Here is a 17,304-nt window from a genome sequence, read left to right on the forward strand (position 1 = left end):
TATTTAAATGTAGGCCTACTCATAACAATGTGTGTTTAGCATTGCAAGCTGCTTGAAACAGAATAGTTACACATCGACTTCTTCTTTCCATTTCTACCTTATAACACTTTTTAGCAGCTGTTCAAAAAATTTGCTCAGCATTTTTTCTTTATAATGAAGTCTGTTTCATCTTAAACTTAATTTCGTTTGAAGTGAGAAAAGTTTTGTTTTTGTGTGTCTGCTAAAATAGTTCTTTAGATAAACTACAAAAATGAATAAACCGACAAAGAACGATAACAAAAAAATAATACGGAAATACTGGAGATTCCAGGGCATGTTCCATTTTCCTACATTTCCCATGTGCCCTTGAACAGTCGCTATTTCTACGTCATATGTTTTCCTCCGTCACGCGGCAGAGCCGTTGGAAGGACTACCAGGAGCAACAGCGGTATCATGGCAGATGAAAAGGAGTCGGCGCCGGATCCCGCCGCTGTCTCTCCCCCGGGCAGCCCTCATATGGGCCGGCCTCTCTCCGTTTCTTTCTCTGAGAGCGTCCAGCCGGCCGTCGGGATGATGAGCCAACTGCTGTCCCAGCCGTCCTCCCTGAAGTTTGACAAAAACATCAAGCAGGCCTTCTACAACACCGGGGCGATGATCTTCGTGGCTATCTGCTGCGGGGCCGCTGTCCTGGTGTACTTCATCCTGGAGGCCTTCCTCCGCCCGCTGCTCTGGGCGGTGCTCTGCGGCACGTTTCTCCACCCTTTCAAGTACTCCCTGGCTCGGCTCGGCCGCTCCTGGCTCACCAGCCTGCAGGACACCGGGACACCCATCGTCGTGGGGACCATGCTGGTCCCGGTGTGGTGCGTCAACTACGGGGTGGAGGAGATGGGCAAGCTGGTGCTAAAGAGGCTGACGGTGCTGCTGGTGATCGGGGCGGGGGCGCCGCTGGCTTACTTCCTCTACCTCTTTTGGAGTGTCATCGGCATGCAGGTGATCCTCGGACATGTCTGCTGGGTCATCGGCTTGCTGCTGGACTGCTTCCACGTTGTGTGGGTGAGTTAACACGCAGCGTCATCGGGGCAGTCCCCCCCCCCCGGTCCCGGTTCAGACAGAAAGCCTGTTGTCAGTCAGGGTGAACAAGTTCAGTTTCATCAGCTGAGCATAAATTATTCCCAGAAATCCATATTTCTCCTCTAACATGGTGAAAAACAGCGCAGAAACGCTTTATTGCGGCCTGCAGATAGCAATGCACAGGGAGAGAAATGTCCAACTGCCGAAACACAGAGCATAACTGAAACCAACCGCCGCTCCTTTAGAGTGAGAAATGAAGAGAATTTCTGACCCCAAAATAATTTTGAAATCGCCCTCACGCCCACAAATATCGCCCGATTGGTATCAAACTCGGTCATGACATTGATACGAATGCCTGCTCCCGTAAAATGTTTTCAAAAATTCTCTAGGGCTTACGGTTTTCTGTGAAATCATGCGCCAGGGTAACTGACAAATCTCCCAGATTCACTTCCATGTATTTCTCCAAAATTAATGAGCTCAGCACACACCATCTTTGTCTCATCACTGCAGTTATTGTGAGTGAGCTACAAATATGAATCGCGGTACTATGGGAGACGACAAATAGCCCTCTCATGCGCTTCAAACAGTTTTCCAATACTCTCTCGGTTCCTGAACGGCAATCAATCAATCAATCAATTTTATTTGTATAGCACATTTCAGCAGCAAGGCATTTCAAAGTGCTTTACATCATAACAAACACAAAGACACAAAGTCATGCAACATAGAATCAACAATCAAAACATTACATTAAGTCAAGTGCCATCATTAAATTCGTAATTGATTAAGTTTCAAATACAACTCTAAACAGGTGGGTTTTTAGTTGAGATTTAAAAGAAGTCAGTGTTTCAGCTGTTTTACAGTTTTCTGGAAGTTTGTTCCAAATTTATGCTCCAAATTCAGCATAGATGCTGAAAGCTGCTTCTCCTCGTTTGGTTCTGGTTCTAGGGAAGCAGAGCAGACCAGAACCAGAAGACCTGGAGGGTTCTGGAATGTTGATACAACAACAGCAGATCTTTAATGTATTGTGGTGCTAAGCCGTTCAGTGATTTATAAACTAACAACAGTATTTTAAAGTCTATTCTTTGAGCTACAGGGAGCCAGTGGAGGGACTTTAAAACTGGTGTTATGTGCTCTATCGTCCTGGTTTTAGTGAGAACGCGAGCAGCAGCATTCTGGATCAGCTGCAGCTGTTTGATTGATTTGTTGGACAGACCTGTGAAGACGCTGCTGCAATAATCAATACGATTGAAGATGAACGCATGGATGAGTTTCTCTAGATCTTGCTGAGACATTAGTCCTTTAATCCTGGAAATGTTCTTCAGGTGATAGAAGGTCAACTTTGTGACTGTCTTTATGTGGCTCTGGAGGTTCAGGTCAGAGTCCATCACTACTCCCAGGTTTTGGGCCTGATCGCTGGTTTTCAGTTGTAATAACTGAAGCTGTGCATTGACTCTAGATCGTTCCTCTTTAGGTCCAAACATAATAACTTCAGTTTTGTTTCTGTTCAGCTGGAGAAAGTTTTGGCACATTCACACATTTATCTGTTCTAAGCATCTGTTCAGTGATTGGATGGGTTCAGAGTCACCTGGTGACATCGTAATGTAGAGCTGTGTGTCATCTGCATAGTTATGGTAGCTAATATTATTTCCTGTTATAACCTGAGCTAGTGGGAGCATATAAATATTGAATAAAAGGGGCCCTAGGATCGAACCTTGGGGTACCCCACATGTGACCTTTGACCTCTTTGATGAAAAGTTTTCTATTGAAACAAAGAAATCCCTGTTCTTTATGTAGGATTCAAACCAGTTAAGCAAGGAGTTATTCAGGCTGCTTTTTCCATATAAACTCACTGGGTGTCTCACAAAGATAGAATTCTTTCTCCACCTCTCTGTCTCACACACACATGACAGTTAGCAGAGGATTGATAACCACAGCAATGAAACACAGGAGGCGATTGGCTGCCATGAGGCGGTGCAATAATATTATTCTGCATTATCTTTTTCTCTCAGGTTACGGAACTGCCTTGTGCAGCAAGGCAGTTCATTAGCATTAGCACTTTAGCTTAAATAAGCTATTAGCTATTTATTTTACTTATTAGCCATGTCTAGTATACTGAATGGAGTAAGTCTATTATAGAAAACATCCTAGTGATGTCCCACATGCTACTGAAAGCTAACATTAGCATTTTTGCTCATTTTAGCCGATACACTTACTTTATCATACTGAACGGTGCAAGTACATGTTAGTCAACATTCTCGTCATTCTCTTCATATGATTGCAGCTTTCTTTAGCATTGATGCTAATTTCTAGCATCAGAACTCTGGGTCCAAACCGACGGGCACACTTTGGCAGGCCCCGGTTATATTTCTTCAGGAACTTTCTAGTTATTACTTTATTAATCCCAGAGGACAGTTATAATGGGCAGAAATATAAAATAGTTATGTATAGTCTTTTTTTTTATATCAGAAAATAATGCAAAAAGGGCCATAGGTTACTATTTGGGTACATTTAATTATAAAATATTCGCACTAAAAAATAAACATGTGATTTTTAAAAGTGTATTTGTTGTAAGCATGTAATTTATACTGTTTAAAATGTCATTATTTACAAAAATAACCAAAAAAGAGGAAGCTTGGATACCTATTTTAAAATTAATTGGAGGTAGTTGTTGAACATTAATGTGAACAGGAAATATATTTTATTATATTAATCATGGTATGAGATTCTTAAAACATCATAACCTTGAGCAAAAACACAACAGAATTACTGTACTTACACAAAACCTTTTTTAACATCATCTAAGTGTTTTTATGTAAAGTAGAAACAAACTGATGTTCTTACTCTTGTTAAGATAAAAGATTGATTATTACAATCTAACAGTTAACTTTTTGTTAATATTTCAGTAGAGAAAACATAAAGATGTGGAAATAGTAACTAAATGAAGTAATAAATGGGTTTTAGCTTCTTCTGCTCTGTGCTCTTTTAGTGTACCTGGCCCAGGCTTAATATACGCATAATAACACATATATAAGCTTTTAGCATATCGTTCATACATAATACTGTAAGTAAAAAGTTTTAGATCAGCCTCACTTCAGACTAAATGATCATCATAAATTACACAAATATCTTGGGTGCTTCAGCATAAACGGTTGACTCAATTACGCGCAGATCAGAACGTAGTTTCTTGGAAAACATGATTTAATTTGCTTGTTGCCTGATCTAATTTTCTGTATTTCCAGTGTCTAATTGATTAAAATCTTATTATTCCAAACCTGCCCTAAAGGATAAACCCTGCATCGCCACAAACAAATCCAAATTAGATTAAATGTTCCTAGACGGACGCCATGTGCTCTTTCTAAAGGCTCTGTGGTGAGTTTGAATATGTCTGGGTTATGGATAGAAAGTGGAACACCAGTGCTGTGAAAAAGTATTTACAACAACAAACTTTGATAGATGGGTTTAAGTTTATAGAGTAAATGTATTAATGTCAATAACTAGATGAAATAATAGAACTTGAAGCCTTAGAGTGATCTTAAGTGAGGCAAGAAATCTCAAAGTGTCTTGTTATGCTCCTTTAGGTGTGCAGTGTCGTGTTTGGCTACTTGCTGGTTGTCTCTCTCAAGTGGAGTCCCCAGACTGAGTGCTACCTGAGGGCTCTGGCGCTTCCCGTCTGGGCTGTTCTGCTCTTCTACATCGGTGAGTCTGGACCTGCTCAGGCACATTTTCACATTTTTCTACAAGCTGCCTCTTTTTCCCTCTGGGGTTGGGTGGTATGGGGGGTGGGGGGGGGGTTGATCTCCCATTTCCCACCCGAGTGCAAGAGGGGTAAGAGAATGTCTTGACCCCACATGTCCTCCTGACTGAGCATGTGCAAAGTCACAAAGTAAGATGAGGAAGTCTGACTGTATTTTTAGCACACTTCTAAGGTTAGAAAGCACTTCTGACCTTCAAGTGTGAAATATTAAGAGTGACTACAAGCTTTCCAGAAGTTGTAGCAACGTTATTGTAGTGCTGCTAGCTTAAACAGAGCAAAAAACCGCCTGAAAACTTAACTTTTTTAAAATCAAAATTATGACTGAAACAGGGTTCTCTGTGTTTGATACATCGTCATCACTCACATTTCTCTATCTGATTTTAGTTTCTCTGACCGGGTCATGGAGGGTGCCAATATTTATGGTGATGGTGGCACTCCTTATTGTGGGCTCCCTGGAGAAACCCCCTGTCCCAGGAAAAGGTAAAGTCATATGTGCTCAAATATACTTCCAAATATGGCAAACAAGAGGAAGGAAGTCATTTAAAGACAGAAAACCGACTGAGAAAATGTGTTAATTTGATTATCATCAGAGATAAGTCAGGGCGTTTTTCATTTTCTATCTTTTCAACTCGCATACACTTCTTCTTCTTATTTAGTGATAACAGTACTATTAACTATTACAGAAATAAATGTGTTCTAGAAAAACTTGCGGAATCTTTTTGACTAGCTTTGTGACAGTGAAAAGGTCTCGTACTAAAATAACTTGGTATGAATTTGTCCTCCCGGTTTGTCAAGCTCAGCCAGTCCTCAGATTACGTTACAGCAGCTGGATACTTGGCCCACAGCGAGGTTTTGTGAAAGCAAATGAAAGGAGGCAGTTTGAACAATTGACTTCAGTGAAGATGCAAAGCCCTATTAAAAAAATGCACCAAAAATATTCACAGTTTGGTTTTCAGTGATCTCTGCCTGCGCTTGTTCCTTTTCTCACCCCACAGGCGAGCTGCCGGGACAGATGCTCTCACTGGCTGCCAACACGATTTTCATGGCCATTTCCTGCAGCAACCTGCAGCCAAAAGCAGAGCCCAGTGAGGCTTCCAGCACAGGTGGGGAAGCTCCGCTCCGCTCCATCCTCTTGGGCTGGAGTTGAAAAACTGATGGTGTTGGGAATGATTTATTGCACTTAGAAGAAGTACTGGAACTCCTAACAACTGTAAAAGAAAATATGTGTCTTTGTTTTTTACAGTCAGGAATGATTTAACGAGCAGTTCCTGAAGAGACTTTCTCTTGGTTCTTTGCACTTATCATAGCCAAAGTGCCTTGCAAAAGTACTTTGTGAGATATTTAATGCTTTCGATGTTGGTTTTAGGGCTAATGAGTCACCAAATTATTTGAGTACTTCAGTTATTAAACTTCAGCCAGTGATCCACCTCAAGGCTTCATTAAATTGCGTTCCACTTTTTTGCACCAGAATAATTTTAAGCAAGGAAATGTTTTCTTATTAAAAGCTAAAATAAAAATGTATAAAATCGTGACAAGTTTTTATTCGATTACTAATTTGTCAGAATAATCAATAATTTACTCCATTACTTGAATAATCGTTTACAAAAGCCCAAGTTGTTTTAACACCTATACTTGCTTTCAATAGTGCTTTGTTTACTAATTAGTAATAATAATTAGGTAAGTTTAGAAGGAAATTAGTTGCCTTTGATTTTATTTAGTGGCATCAGAGTAAAATTGACTGGAAACTTTTCTTGTTTTATTTTTCTTCCACTTAACCATCATGCACTTCTTTTTGCTGGTTTCTCACATAAAATCTCATTAATATAATCTATAAGTTTGTGGTCTTTACATGAAAAAAAAGTACAGTACAAAAACTCGACATTGTACTTGTGTGTTTTCTTTTTACTCTTTTTAAATCAGTTTTTCTCCCTTCCTTCCTCTGCATGACGGGGTGCCATCAGTAGGTCCCATACCCCCCATGCCGGGCTTCCCTGGCCCCCTAAAGGCCAACCTCCAGCTGAAAGAGAAAAGCAGTCGGAAATCCAGCGACATCTACTTCATCTTGCTGGTCTGGGCCATCGTGCTGGTCCAGATGTGGCTCAACTTCTGGATCCTCCAGCTGCTGCCCATCCCTGTGGCTGGTAACACGTAGACCGCACTCATCTGTCATCACTTCCAAATGAAAAGATCCCCTGCAGTTACATGTTTGCTACTTTGTTGCTTCAGTTTGGGTGTTGAAGAAGCTGATGGTCCACTTTGGTGTGAAGAGCTTCGCAGAGCGGACTCTGAGCTTGTGGTGGACCGTGTTGGAGAAGTTCGTGCTGGAACGCGAAGAGGCTTTGTTGCCTGGACCAATCAAAGGTCTTGCTCAGTTCCTGCTGCGCATTGACACCAAGGTAATGCATACTGGTTGTATGCAGTTATTTTTTATTCTGCATTTTTATTTCCACACTACCTGAAATTATCACAAAGCGAAACGTTATATTGTACCAGTACACATTTAGATTTTTCAAACTTTCGCTACAGAAGGCCTTCGGTGGTTAATAAATCAGAAATGTGCTGGGCATCTGCGAGAAGAGTTGCCCAGTTAACCCTCGTTTTTAGATTGGAGCCTTGTGACGGGCCTCTTAAAAGTTTCACAAATCAAGTAGGTAAGAAACTCACAATAGGCATGTTTAATATGTTAGATATTAATAGATGAATTGAGACTGACTGTCCAAAACTGCATTCTGGTTTTGGAAATGGTTTCAGAGTTAAACACCTCAAAACATATGAGGCTAATGCAATGCTAGCCATGTGCAAATTCAACAAAGAATTTGCACATTTTGTAGACTCGAAATGACCAGTTCATATTTCTACAAGTTTAAAATCTGCTGATTCACATTAAACAGAACATAGAGCATTTTAAATTACTTTAGGATTAGAAAACTGTAATAGGAATTGCCAAACATTAACTGTCCTGTGCAGGCTTAAAGACTTTTCAGCTTTAAGAAACATCAAAGTATCAGACTACATTTAATCAATTTTAGACCTTCACAAATAACATGGATGACACTGTGGTATCTGTTTCTCTTGGCAACGACAGTTATTTAGTCTAAACAGATGTCTCTTCAGGACAACCTCGACACACAGAGCTACAGTCTTCTGCAAAGTAACATGCTGCTCCTGCTGGCAATGTTTCCCTCCTGTTCAGTTTTCTGAATTGCTGGGCTAATGTTAGCATAGCACCTTTCCTCTCTTTTTTGTGATAGAACTTGTTAATTCAGCTGGTAATACACTAATGGGGCTATAGGTAATGGTGTAGATAGACCTGAGCTTTATTTTTATGCGTCCGGTCGTAACTGAAGACTGAAAAATCTGGGTTACGACCACTGACATTCATCTTTAATGCAGCCTGTTTCATTATCAGGCTGTACAAGTGAGTTTACTTTGATTGAAACCTTTATAGATAATCTACACTCACTGTTGCCTTGTAGCTACTGATTTGCTATTAAGACTCAGTTTCAGACTCTCATCAGATTTATTTCCAGCAGCAGCTGGTGTGGAAAGTTTTAATACACCGACTGTTCTGGATGAACCGGCCAGCACCGACTGGAGTAGATAGTGAAGTCAGACCTAAAAATAGAGCTGAAAGGGGAGCGAAGTTTGGCAGAATGCTGATCAAATGACCAGAAACCGAGTTTAAATTGAGATTGTCACGCTTGCTGGTTGTTTTCTTTGCACTGTCAGATTGTATTACTGGTAATGTTTGGTGTCTCTTACAGTATTAGAACAAACACTGTAGATGTTTTATCACAGATCATTTTTGTGACTTTGGATTGTGTTTGCGGCTGTGTGTTTGCACCCGACCCTCAGACCACTGGCCCCTCTGTGTACAGCCTATTATGAGATCCTGCCTGCCGCAGTGTGTCCACTCACTGCTTGTACCCAAACAGAGGTTGTCTTCTTGTCTTTTGGGGGGCGTGAGGCGACTGTTGCACATATCTCTCCAATAACAATCTTCCCAATGTTTCTTTGTCTCCTCCCCAAGCTCTGGCATTGGCTTAACAAGCAGGTAATAAGTGCTTGTGTGTGAGAGAGCACGAGGGTAAAGAATAAACCTCCGTCTTCATGTTGGTGTGTGTGAAGGAGTGAACACACCTGTTAGCTGCTTGGACTGGCTTCCTTTTTATCCTCCTCCATCCACTGTCATCTCCCTCTCATCTTTGTTTGTTACCTTGCCGCTTTCCTGCTTTTTTTTTTTTTATATTTATTTTTGCAGGAAGCTGCAGTGGAAAGGTGGAGGTGGTACTTGTTGCTCCCACTAATCCCCCCACCCTCTCTCCACCATCTGTATCTTCCCTGCTTTGATCCAGCTGGCAGATTTGTTTTGAGAGACTGTGTGAGCTGCATGGAGAGATGGCTGATGTAAAGAGAGCAGAGTGGAGTGGGAGGAGAGGAGCGTTTTTGATCTGCAGGTTCAGAAAGATGATGTTTTAATCATTACGAAGCTTCACTCTGAGAGGCTCTGTAAGAGTTTAAGCATTAAAGCACATGCAGTAAATTGTGTGATGGTCAAAAGCTCCTACTACCATCCGAATAAATTAATTTTTAATGGAGATGTTAATTTTTACTCAAGCCATGACTACCTGTCTAAAACATAGAGCTGTTTTAGATCATTTTGTTTGAGACAGATGAAGATTAAGATGTCCTCTGAAACGATTAGTCGTGATGAATTGACATTTGAAATAATGTATCAGCTAATTTAGTAAATGATTAATTGTTAACTGGAATGTACAGACTCAAAATAGGGAATTTGCTGAAAGGCCAACTTGCTCAGAGCAGAAATTAGGCAAACACTGTTCAAAGAGTATATACATTTTGCATTTAAGATAAAAAAAACACCTTAATCTGTGAATATGTTACCCAGAATTCCTGTAGTGTAAGTTTTAGATTCAAATTTTGTAAATGAAAAAATCGCGTTAGCCCCTTTCGTATCCAGTTATTCACCAGTTTATCTAAAAAATAGTCAACAGATTAGCTCTGCACTCTTTAGATATTTTACATAGGTTTATTTTTTTTGTTGCCCTGAATGAATGTGCTCTTAATTGAATTTTTGTAAATTGTTATGTGAGAGAATATGCTACATACTGCAATAAACTAATAATTTATCTCTACCAGAGAAGTTTAGGAATATGTGTAGGGTGCTATAAACATTTTCGTTTCTGTATCAATTCTTCAATTGATTCAAATTTAGCGCCAGTTTCTTCAAGAGGAACACAACTTTAAAGATCTGGTACTCAAAGTGTTTACAACTGTGGTCTAATTTAAAACCTGTTGGTGGCTTTGTGTATTCCCAGTCAGAAATTTACTAAGAGTCTATTGCTCTGAATACAGTATCAGTACTGCAGTACTTTAGATTTGTACTAGATATGTATGCAACTAGAAGAAATTTATATCGCAAGGAACTTAATTTACAGCTTTAATTCTTTTTCATATGTGATGAGTCTGTCCTTTTTGTAATAAAAGTTGGTTATTAGGTTTCATTCACTTCATTTTGCCAGATAAAGCTCCATATCTAAGGTGTCTCTAAATTTGCAGCTGTAGTGCAGCAGCTCCTGTACTGACCGCTGCATCATTAACCATTCATGTAACTTCAATGCACTGATGCATCAGGACATCTAACAGCTTCCTCCACTCATTTGCCTTGGACTTCGATAAGTTTAATGCTTTCTGAGAGGAAATGTGATTATCAATGGGAACACTGAGAAACCTGAGGTTAAAACCCCCAAATCTGGAAAATAAATGAATCCTTGTATCTACAGTAATTTTTTTATACATGTGCTGTGGTGCATATGTGGGTTGTAAAACCGAGGCATCAACAGCTTCAAGTTAAAGAGTTGTTAGATTTGGATCCGAGTCTAATGGGGTAATTGAACAACAACATCACGTTAAAATGTTGTTTTTTTCCTGAGCGATCTCATTGCAGGATCTCTCCACAGTCGAGGACGTTTCCCTAATAAGATCTTCATGATTCTGAGCTAAAGTCACAACTATTTACTAACTCCTGAGTCAGATTAAAAGTGCGATGCATTTGATTTAGTCCTTCCCGGCTGGAATAACACACAGCTGATAAAATGTGGGTGAACCAAGTAGTTTTAAAAAGAGAAATCAGCTGAATCTGAAGATTGTTACTCGAGTTTAAGAACATGCGTGTTATGTTTCCAGACCTGCACACTACAGGTTTAATAAATCAGCCACCTTTTATCTTTGGGTTTAAAACTGAAATGGGGTTTCACCATGTGGGGAAGACGCAGGTTTCTCCATGTGTCTGATCACTGTGGTGTTGAACTCTTGCAGAAATCTGCTGAGGTATCTTCTCTGTCTCCTTGTCAGATGATAGTGTGGTTGGAGCGATCGCTGGACAAAATCATCAGCATCTTCATTATCTTCCTCCTGGTCACAGGGACTCTGCTCATGGGTCTTCTGCTCACTGCTATGGTCAGTTTTTGTTCTATATTTTACCTCCACACTATCAACGTCAACGTCTCCCTGGATACCAAAGCAACTTCTTACTCCTTAGGTTCATCACGAAAGCACTCACATCATTAAAGTTACCAGTAACCTCATCAACGAGACTCTTTCCAACCATCCAGAATGGGCTAAGTAAGGCATTTTTCAATCATCTATCTATACTTTATAGATTTTTTTTTTTCTACATTTATTGATTTTTTTCTTTCTGTCTTATGTTCCCTCCTCTAGTTTGCTTCCAGAAGCTCGTGTCGTGCAGAAAGCTCTGAATTCAGCTGCTACTAATGTTTATCAGCATGGGAGAGAATGGATAACACAGAAGGTTAGACGTTTGGTTTATGCTAAATGTCAAAACAATAAAAATAAAAAAAGTCAGACTGAAGCTCAAGAAAACTTTAACTTGGTGTTCAGCTTCAAAAGATGTTGGGGGATAAGGTGAACAACACAGCGATGATCGAGAAGCAGGTGCTGGAGCTTTGGGACCGGCTTTACCATTCCTGGTTCGTGAAGGTGTGTGACACTAGCCGCCTGTTGTTCTGCATATTTTTGATTTGTATGTGGAAATATTATCCCCTCTATGCTGCAGAATGTGACCCACAGCGGGCGGAACCGCGTGCAGAAGAACATGACTCACAGACAGAACAGCTGGCACGGGGACATCCTGGACTGGAAGGACATCGCCTCTTTTGTGCAGGAGAACATCGAGACTCTGCTGTCTGTAAGATCAGAGTTTGTCTGAATTCATAGATTTATAATATATTCAGATTAAACACAGCCTCCTCCTGCAATAATTTGTCTGAAGACTTTTGACACATTTTAAACCTAAAAAGAAATTGAAACAACGGATGAACATGTAGAAAAACACTGTTAAGCACTCTTTAAAATACCAGGACATTTTAAAAAGAAAACTTGATCTGCGCAGCTCTAATTTAACAGAGACTATTTGGAAATCCAGTTTCCCTCTGGATGTTTGTGTTTACCTTCTTTTTGTTGTTGTTGTTTTGTAGATCCTGGAGTCTCTGTGGGTGGTGATGAGCAGGAACGTCGGCCTCCTCTTCTCCACCACCACCACCCTCTTCACCGTGTTGTTCCACAGCGGCACGGCGCTGCTCAACTTTGCGCTGAGTCTGGTATGAATCACCGAGTGAACCAGCTCAAAAACACTCAGGGGAGATTTTCCTTTGATTTGCTGCCAGAGTCGGGCTGATGAAAGATGTTCCATCATCGGGAGCATCTCAAATCATACCTTCCCTCGATAACTAGACTTATTCCGACAGAATCCGAAAGATTTACACACTGCAAAAACACAAAATCGTACAAAGTGTTATTGGTCTAGCTTCTAGTTGAAATGCTTTAGTACATTTGAAATAAGGCAAAACTTAAAAATAACTTTTCAGCAACATATAGGAGCTTGTTTTAAATCAATAATTCCTTGACACTGATGGAAAAAATACTATTTTCAATGGCAGATTATTTCACTTATAACATGGGAAAAATGTCTTACTATAAGTGAAATAACCTGCCAGTTGAACTAGTATTTCTTAATATTAAGGTGTTGTTGTAAAACAAGTTCCTGAGTTGCTAACTTGTAAGTTAGTCTTGTTTTATTTCAAGTGTACTAAGATGTTTGTATTATAAACCAGACCAAAAATACAAATTTAGTTTTTTTGCTGTCTATTTAATAGTTAATAATTTAGATAGTTTTTGCAGTGTTAGGCCCATGAGCAGGTTTTTATTCTGCGTACATGCTCCAGTGCTGATGTGTGTTCTCTTGTGCCATGCAGGTGATTTTCCTCACCACTCTGTTCTACCTGCTGAGCTCCAGCGGCGAATACTACAAACCCGTCAAATGGGTCATCAACCTGACGCCGCTCTCGCAGCCCGGACCATCCTCCAACATCATCGGCCAGTCTGTGGAGGAGGCCATCAGGTTTGCATCGCGGCTGTGAAATAATGAAACATGCAAGATCTTCCTTCACGTAGACGATGGTCGATGTTTGCGTTACAGAGGGGTGTTTGATGCCTCCTTCAAAATGGCGGGCTTCTACGGCCTCTACACCTGGCTCACTCACACCATCTTTGGCATCAACATCGTCTTCATTCCTTCCGGTGAGTCCGTGTGTTTGCAGCAGATTGCAGTGTTATTCTTACTAAACCCTCGGTGCTGCGTGGCTCTTTTGTTGCTGGCCCGCAGCTCTGGCTGCCATCTTGGGCGCCGTGCCTTTCCTGGGGACATACTGGGCGGCGGTGCCGGCCGTGTGCGACCTGTGGCTGGCTCAAGGCGAAAGCGTCAAGGCCGCCCTGCTGCTCATCTGCCATCTGCTCCCGACGTATTTCGTGGACACAGCCATCTATTCGGATATATCGGGGTATGTTTGCAAAAAGATTTTAAAATTTTAAAGGTAGATTTTAAAGGTATCCAGATCTGGAACTTTATGGCTTTAAAATGCAAATGTTGCAGCAGGTGTTTAACAAAGTTTTTTTAATTTGAATGGGAGTTTCCTCGTTAAATAAAGGTCAAACTAAAAATGTATTTGTTTACATAAACTGCTGCTTGAGAGAGTCCTAAAAAATAGTGTCCTGCAGAAATGTTCATACGCTCCAGTTTACTCACATTTTGTCACGTTGCATATTTAGATATGTAAATTAACCTAAACATAAGACTAGTTGTCCTCTTTCTGGCCTTAAAGGTTTGTTCGAAAACATTAATGAACAAACAGCATCATGAAGACCAAGGAGACCAGACAGGGCTTTGGGAATAACTTTGATTTCAAGTTACTGAGAAAAACAAACAAAAAAAAAACCAGACATTCATTCTCCAAATTGTTCAAAATGAATTACAACCTGCTTTAGTGTTCATCTCCATAATATAGTTTTATAAAGTGTTTGTTCTTTTTGTCAGGGGCGGCCATCCGTACCTCACAGGCCTGGCGGTCGCAGGTGGAGCGTACTATCTTGGCCTGGAGGGGGCGATAATTGGCCCCATTCTCCTCTGCGTCCTGGTGGTGGCAGCAAACATCTACAGCGCCATGCTGATGAGTCCCAGCTCTGCACTCCCCACACCAGTCCAGCCAAACTGGCCCACACACCCCATGAGGTACACACACACACACGCCCACACACACCTGCGGCTGATTAAACCTTCCCTATTTAACCGGTTGTTCATTCATTGTCCTCTCGTCTCGAAGGACGTTTGCAGAGTCCACTCCCTCCGTGCTGAAGACGACCTCTGACTCAAAGTGAGGGCATGTATCCCTGCAGAATGTCACACGGGTCAGGGACTCGCTTCCCGCCTGGCTGGCTCCAGAAGCTCGACCCGCACCAAGAAGAGGAGGAGACGCTGCAATTGCCGGCGCTGTCCGCGTCCCAGAGCCAGCAGACATCCTGATCCCAAACCCGGAGCAACGCCAACACTCTGTGTTTCCGATGAGAAGCTGATTTCCATCCTCTTTCAGAACTCTGTGCCTAATTCATTTTGTAATATTGAACAAAAAATGCCTAAAACGTTTCGGTGGTTCCTTTTAAGATGATATATTTTGTCTCCAAAGCCCCAGGTGGCTTTGTTTTGCTGCTGTGGCTGCGCAGCGTTTGAACTCCCTACCTCAGGGAGTCTGAAGGTCCAACCAGGACCAAGAAAATGAGCTTTGATGGTTTATTTCTTTCTTAATTTAACAAGCTACTTAAGTTTCAGAGATTCTAGCTGTAATTTATTGATAGCAGAGCCATAACCGGACCCGGCTCAGTCTGCTGCTTTTAATTTCATCAACTCCAGTGACTAGATGTCCTATTTTCAGACACTGTACATCAGAGGAATGTAGTTTTTTACACTTTTTATTTATTTATCTGAAGCTTAATGTTTTCAGCACATGCATGACCAAGCTTTAATCCTAAACCTGAGGCACAGCCACCTCTTTCTCCACCACTTCCACACACACTGTTAGGTTTTGGTAACTCTTGTCACGTTTTGCATTTCACACACTTTACTGAGAATTTCAGCACTTTTTTAAAAATAAAGTTGTTTACATCACTAGAGGCTTCAATAAGCAGGCACTACAGATGTGTTTGTACAGAGAGGATAAACACTAATCATTCAGCTACTGTGTTAGCTATGTGAGGGAGGGGAGGAGTTGGACTAAAACTAACGGGCACAGAGATTAACTCAAATACTGTATTGGTTTCTTTGCTACAGTTGCTGTGTTTTTTATTAATAAAATGCACTGAATAAGCAGAATTTAAAACCACAAAAGTGTCATTTTCTTTTTCAAAATGGAATCCTGTTCTTTAAAACCTTAAAAGTCAAAGTGGATAGAAACCAGCTGTCATCAATTTTTAAACCTTTCCCCCGGATTTTCAACTGTATTTAGGTCTGGACTTTGATTAGGCCATTCTGGCTCACTAATATAATTGGAGCTAAGCTAAGCTACCATCTTATCAGAGCTTGCCAGTGTTAAAGAAAAGCAGCCCCCACAGTATTATGCAGCCACTATCATGTTTCACCCTGGGAATGGTTGGCTTCTTCCTACCTGAGCTGTGAATCTCTGCAGCTCCTCCGCGGTGAACCACTTCGATCAACGTCCTCCTTCCCCCGCCTTTCAGCACACCTCTGCTTTTAACTTTTTTTTTTAATTTGTAGTTATGAAAAAATGTGTAAATTGACTTAAATCATTAAAAATATGTTAAAGAACTGAACACAAAATCTAACCCATTCAGAAAGAAAGTTCAAAACTTTTAAACTATTTGAACAACAAGAGGAGCAGAGCTGAAACAATGTGAGTCTCCACGGGATTTCAATGTGGACTTTGATTAGGCCATTCCAATACATTTGATCTAAATGACTCTATTTGCTTACAATCACTGATATTCAGTTAAACTCTGACCTGCTTCCTTGTTTCAGCTCACGAAGCAAATCCACATAGCATGATGCTGCCATCACCATGGTGCACTGCATGCTTTGTTTGCAGTATTATGTTTTCACCACAAACAGTTTTTTAATCAAACTTGAGCTCCTTCTTCCACATGCTCTACATCGTAACAAACTTTAAATGAGCTGATTCTCTGATTAATGTTCAGTTTATCAGATCTGATGGTTTAAGTGGGCAGCCATTTCCTGGTAGGTTTGCAAACCCTTTGCTAGTGTCTTGTTTTTCTAAAAGTGGCAGCTTGTCAGTGCAGACCACAATTCTTACTTCCGAGACATTTCGTTAGAGTTGATCAGAAGGCTGTAAAGCACGTGACCAACCCAACTCTTTTTTTTTTCTTTTTTTTTTTAGACGAACAGCGTCTAAACTTCCCTCTGTGTTTGAGGGAACTGAGTCAGACTGTCATCTGTTCTGCAAAGGCTTTACAGATTGTCGATGTGTCAGCGCAGCTCCAGACAGATGGACAGAATAAATATCAAATCTGTGAAATGCTCCAACAGAGGCTGCTGTTGAAGTCACGCATCTTTCCAGAAGAAAAAAAATAAATAAAAAATAGCCGGATGATTCTGTCCCTGTCCTCGTAAAATGAATTAGAGTTGCTGTAAATGCTTAAATGAAGTGGGAATTATTTAAAGCAACATCTTGATATCTGAACTTTCAGAAAATCCGGAAGGGAACCACAGAGTCAGATCAGGCCTCAGTGAGCGGCTGAGATCTTTAAAGCAAAGAAGAAAAAGGGCAGAAAGCTGTGCCATGTCTTTACTTCGGTTGAAGTTCTGACTTCCTGTTTCATACCAACCTTCATTATCCCAGGAAGTAACTTTTATTTTGCTTCTAATTTGTAATAGGTATATTTAAGAACATTTCTGAACCGATTCTAATGAGTTTATGTGATTTAAGTACAACATAGCTGATATTTAAGACTTGGAAACCTCAGATTTCTTTTTTTCTTCTTCTTCGGCAAACTGCTGACATGTTCTCATCGGTCATAATCTGATATCCTCCTATCTCCAGTTGAAAATAAGTAGTAGAAAAGTGTTGAAACAGTCAACAAGTGTTTCCAAATACATG

At 40.7% G+C, this 17,304-nt stretch overlaps 1 protein-coding gene across 3 annotated transcripts; it reads left to right on the forward strand.

The window, feature by feature from the left end:
* The first annotated feature begins 2 nt into the window (after window positions 1–2).
* Window positions 3–15,555, forward strand: tmem245 (transmembrane protein 245). Of its 3 annotated transcripts, none has more exons than XM_028013227.1 (18): window positions 3–1,032; window positions 4,629–4,746; window positions 5,189–5,284; window positions 5,800–5,907; window positions 6,766–6,945; window positions 7,031–7,200; window positions 8,835–8,858; window positions 11,180–11,284; window positions 11,367–11,449; window positions 11,546–11,636; window positions 11,726–11,824; window positions 11,901–12,032; window positions 12,322–12,444; window positions 13,099–13,244; window positions 13,323–13,423; window positions 13,509–13,683; window positions 14,217–14,411; window positions 14,503–15,555. In XM_028013227.1, exons 1-18 carry the CDS (start codon window positions 433–435, stop codon window positions 14,555–14,557), a joined length of 2,601 nt encoding a protein of 866 aa, XP_027869028.1. In that variant the 5' UTR covers window positions 3–432; the 3' UTR covers window positions 14,558–15,555. The 3 variants fall into 3 exon arrangements, with proteins under 3 accessions (XP_027869028.1, XP_027869029.1, XP_027869030.1); XM_028013228.1 differs by having other exon boundaries at window positions 6,769–6,945; XM_028013229.1 differs by lacking the exon at window positions 8,835–8,858 and having other exon boundaries at window positions 6–1,032.
* The last annotated feature ends 1,749 nt before the right edge of the window (window positions 15,556–17,304 follow it).

The sequence above is a fragment of the Xiphophorus couchianus genome, chromosome 3 (genome assembly GCF_001444195.1).
Source record: "Xiphophorus couchianus chromosome 3, X_couchianus-1.0, whole genome shotgun sequence".
Lineage (NCBI taxonomy): Eukaryota > Metazoa > Chordata > Actinopteri > Cyprinodontiformes > Poeciliidae > Xiphophorus > Xiphophorus couchianus.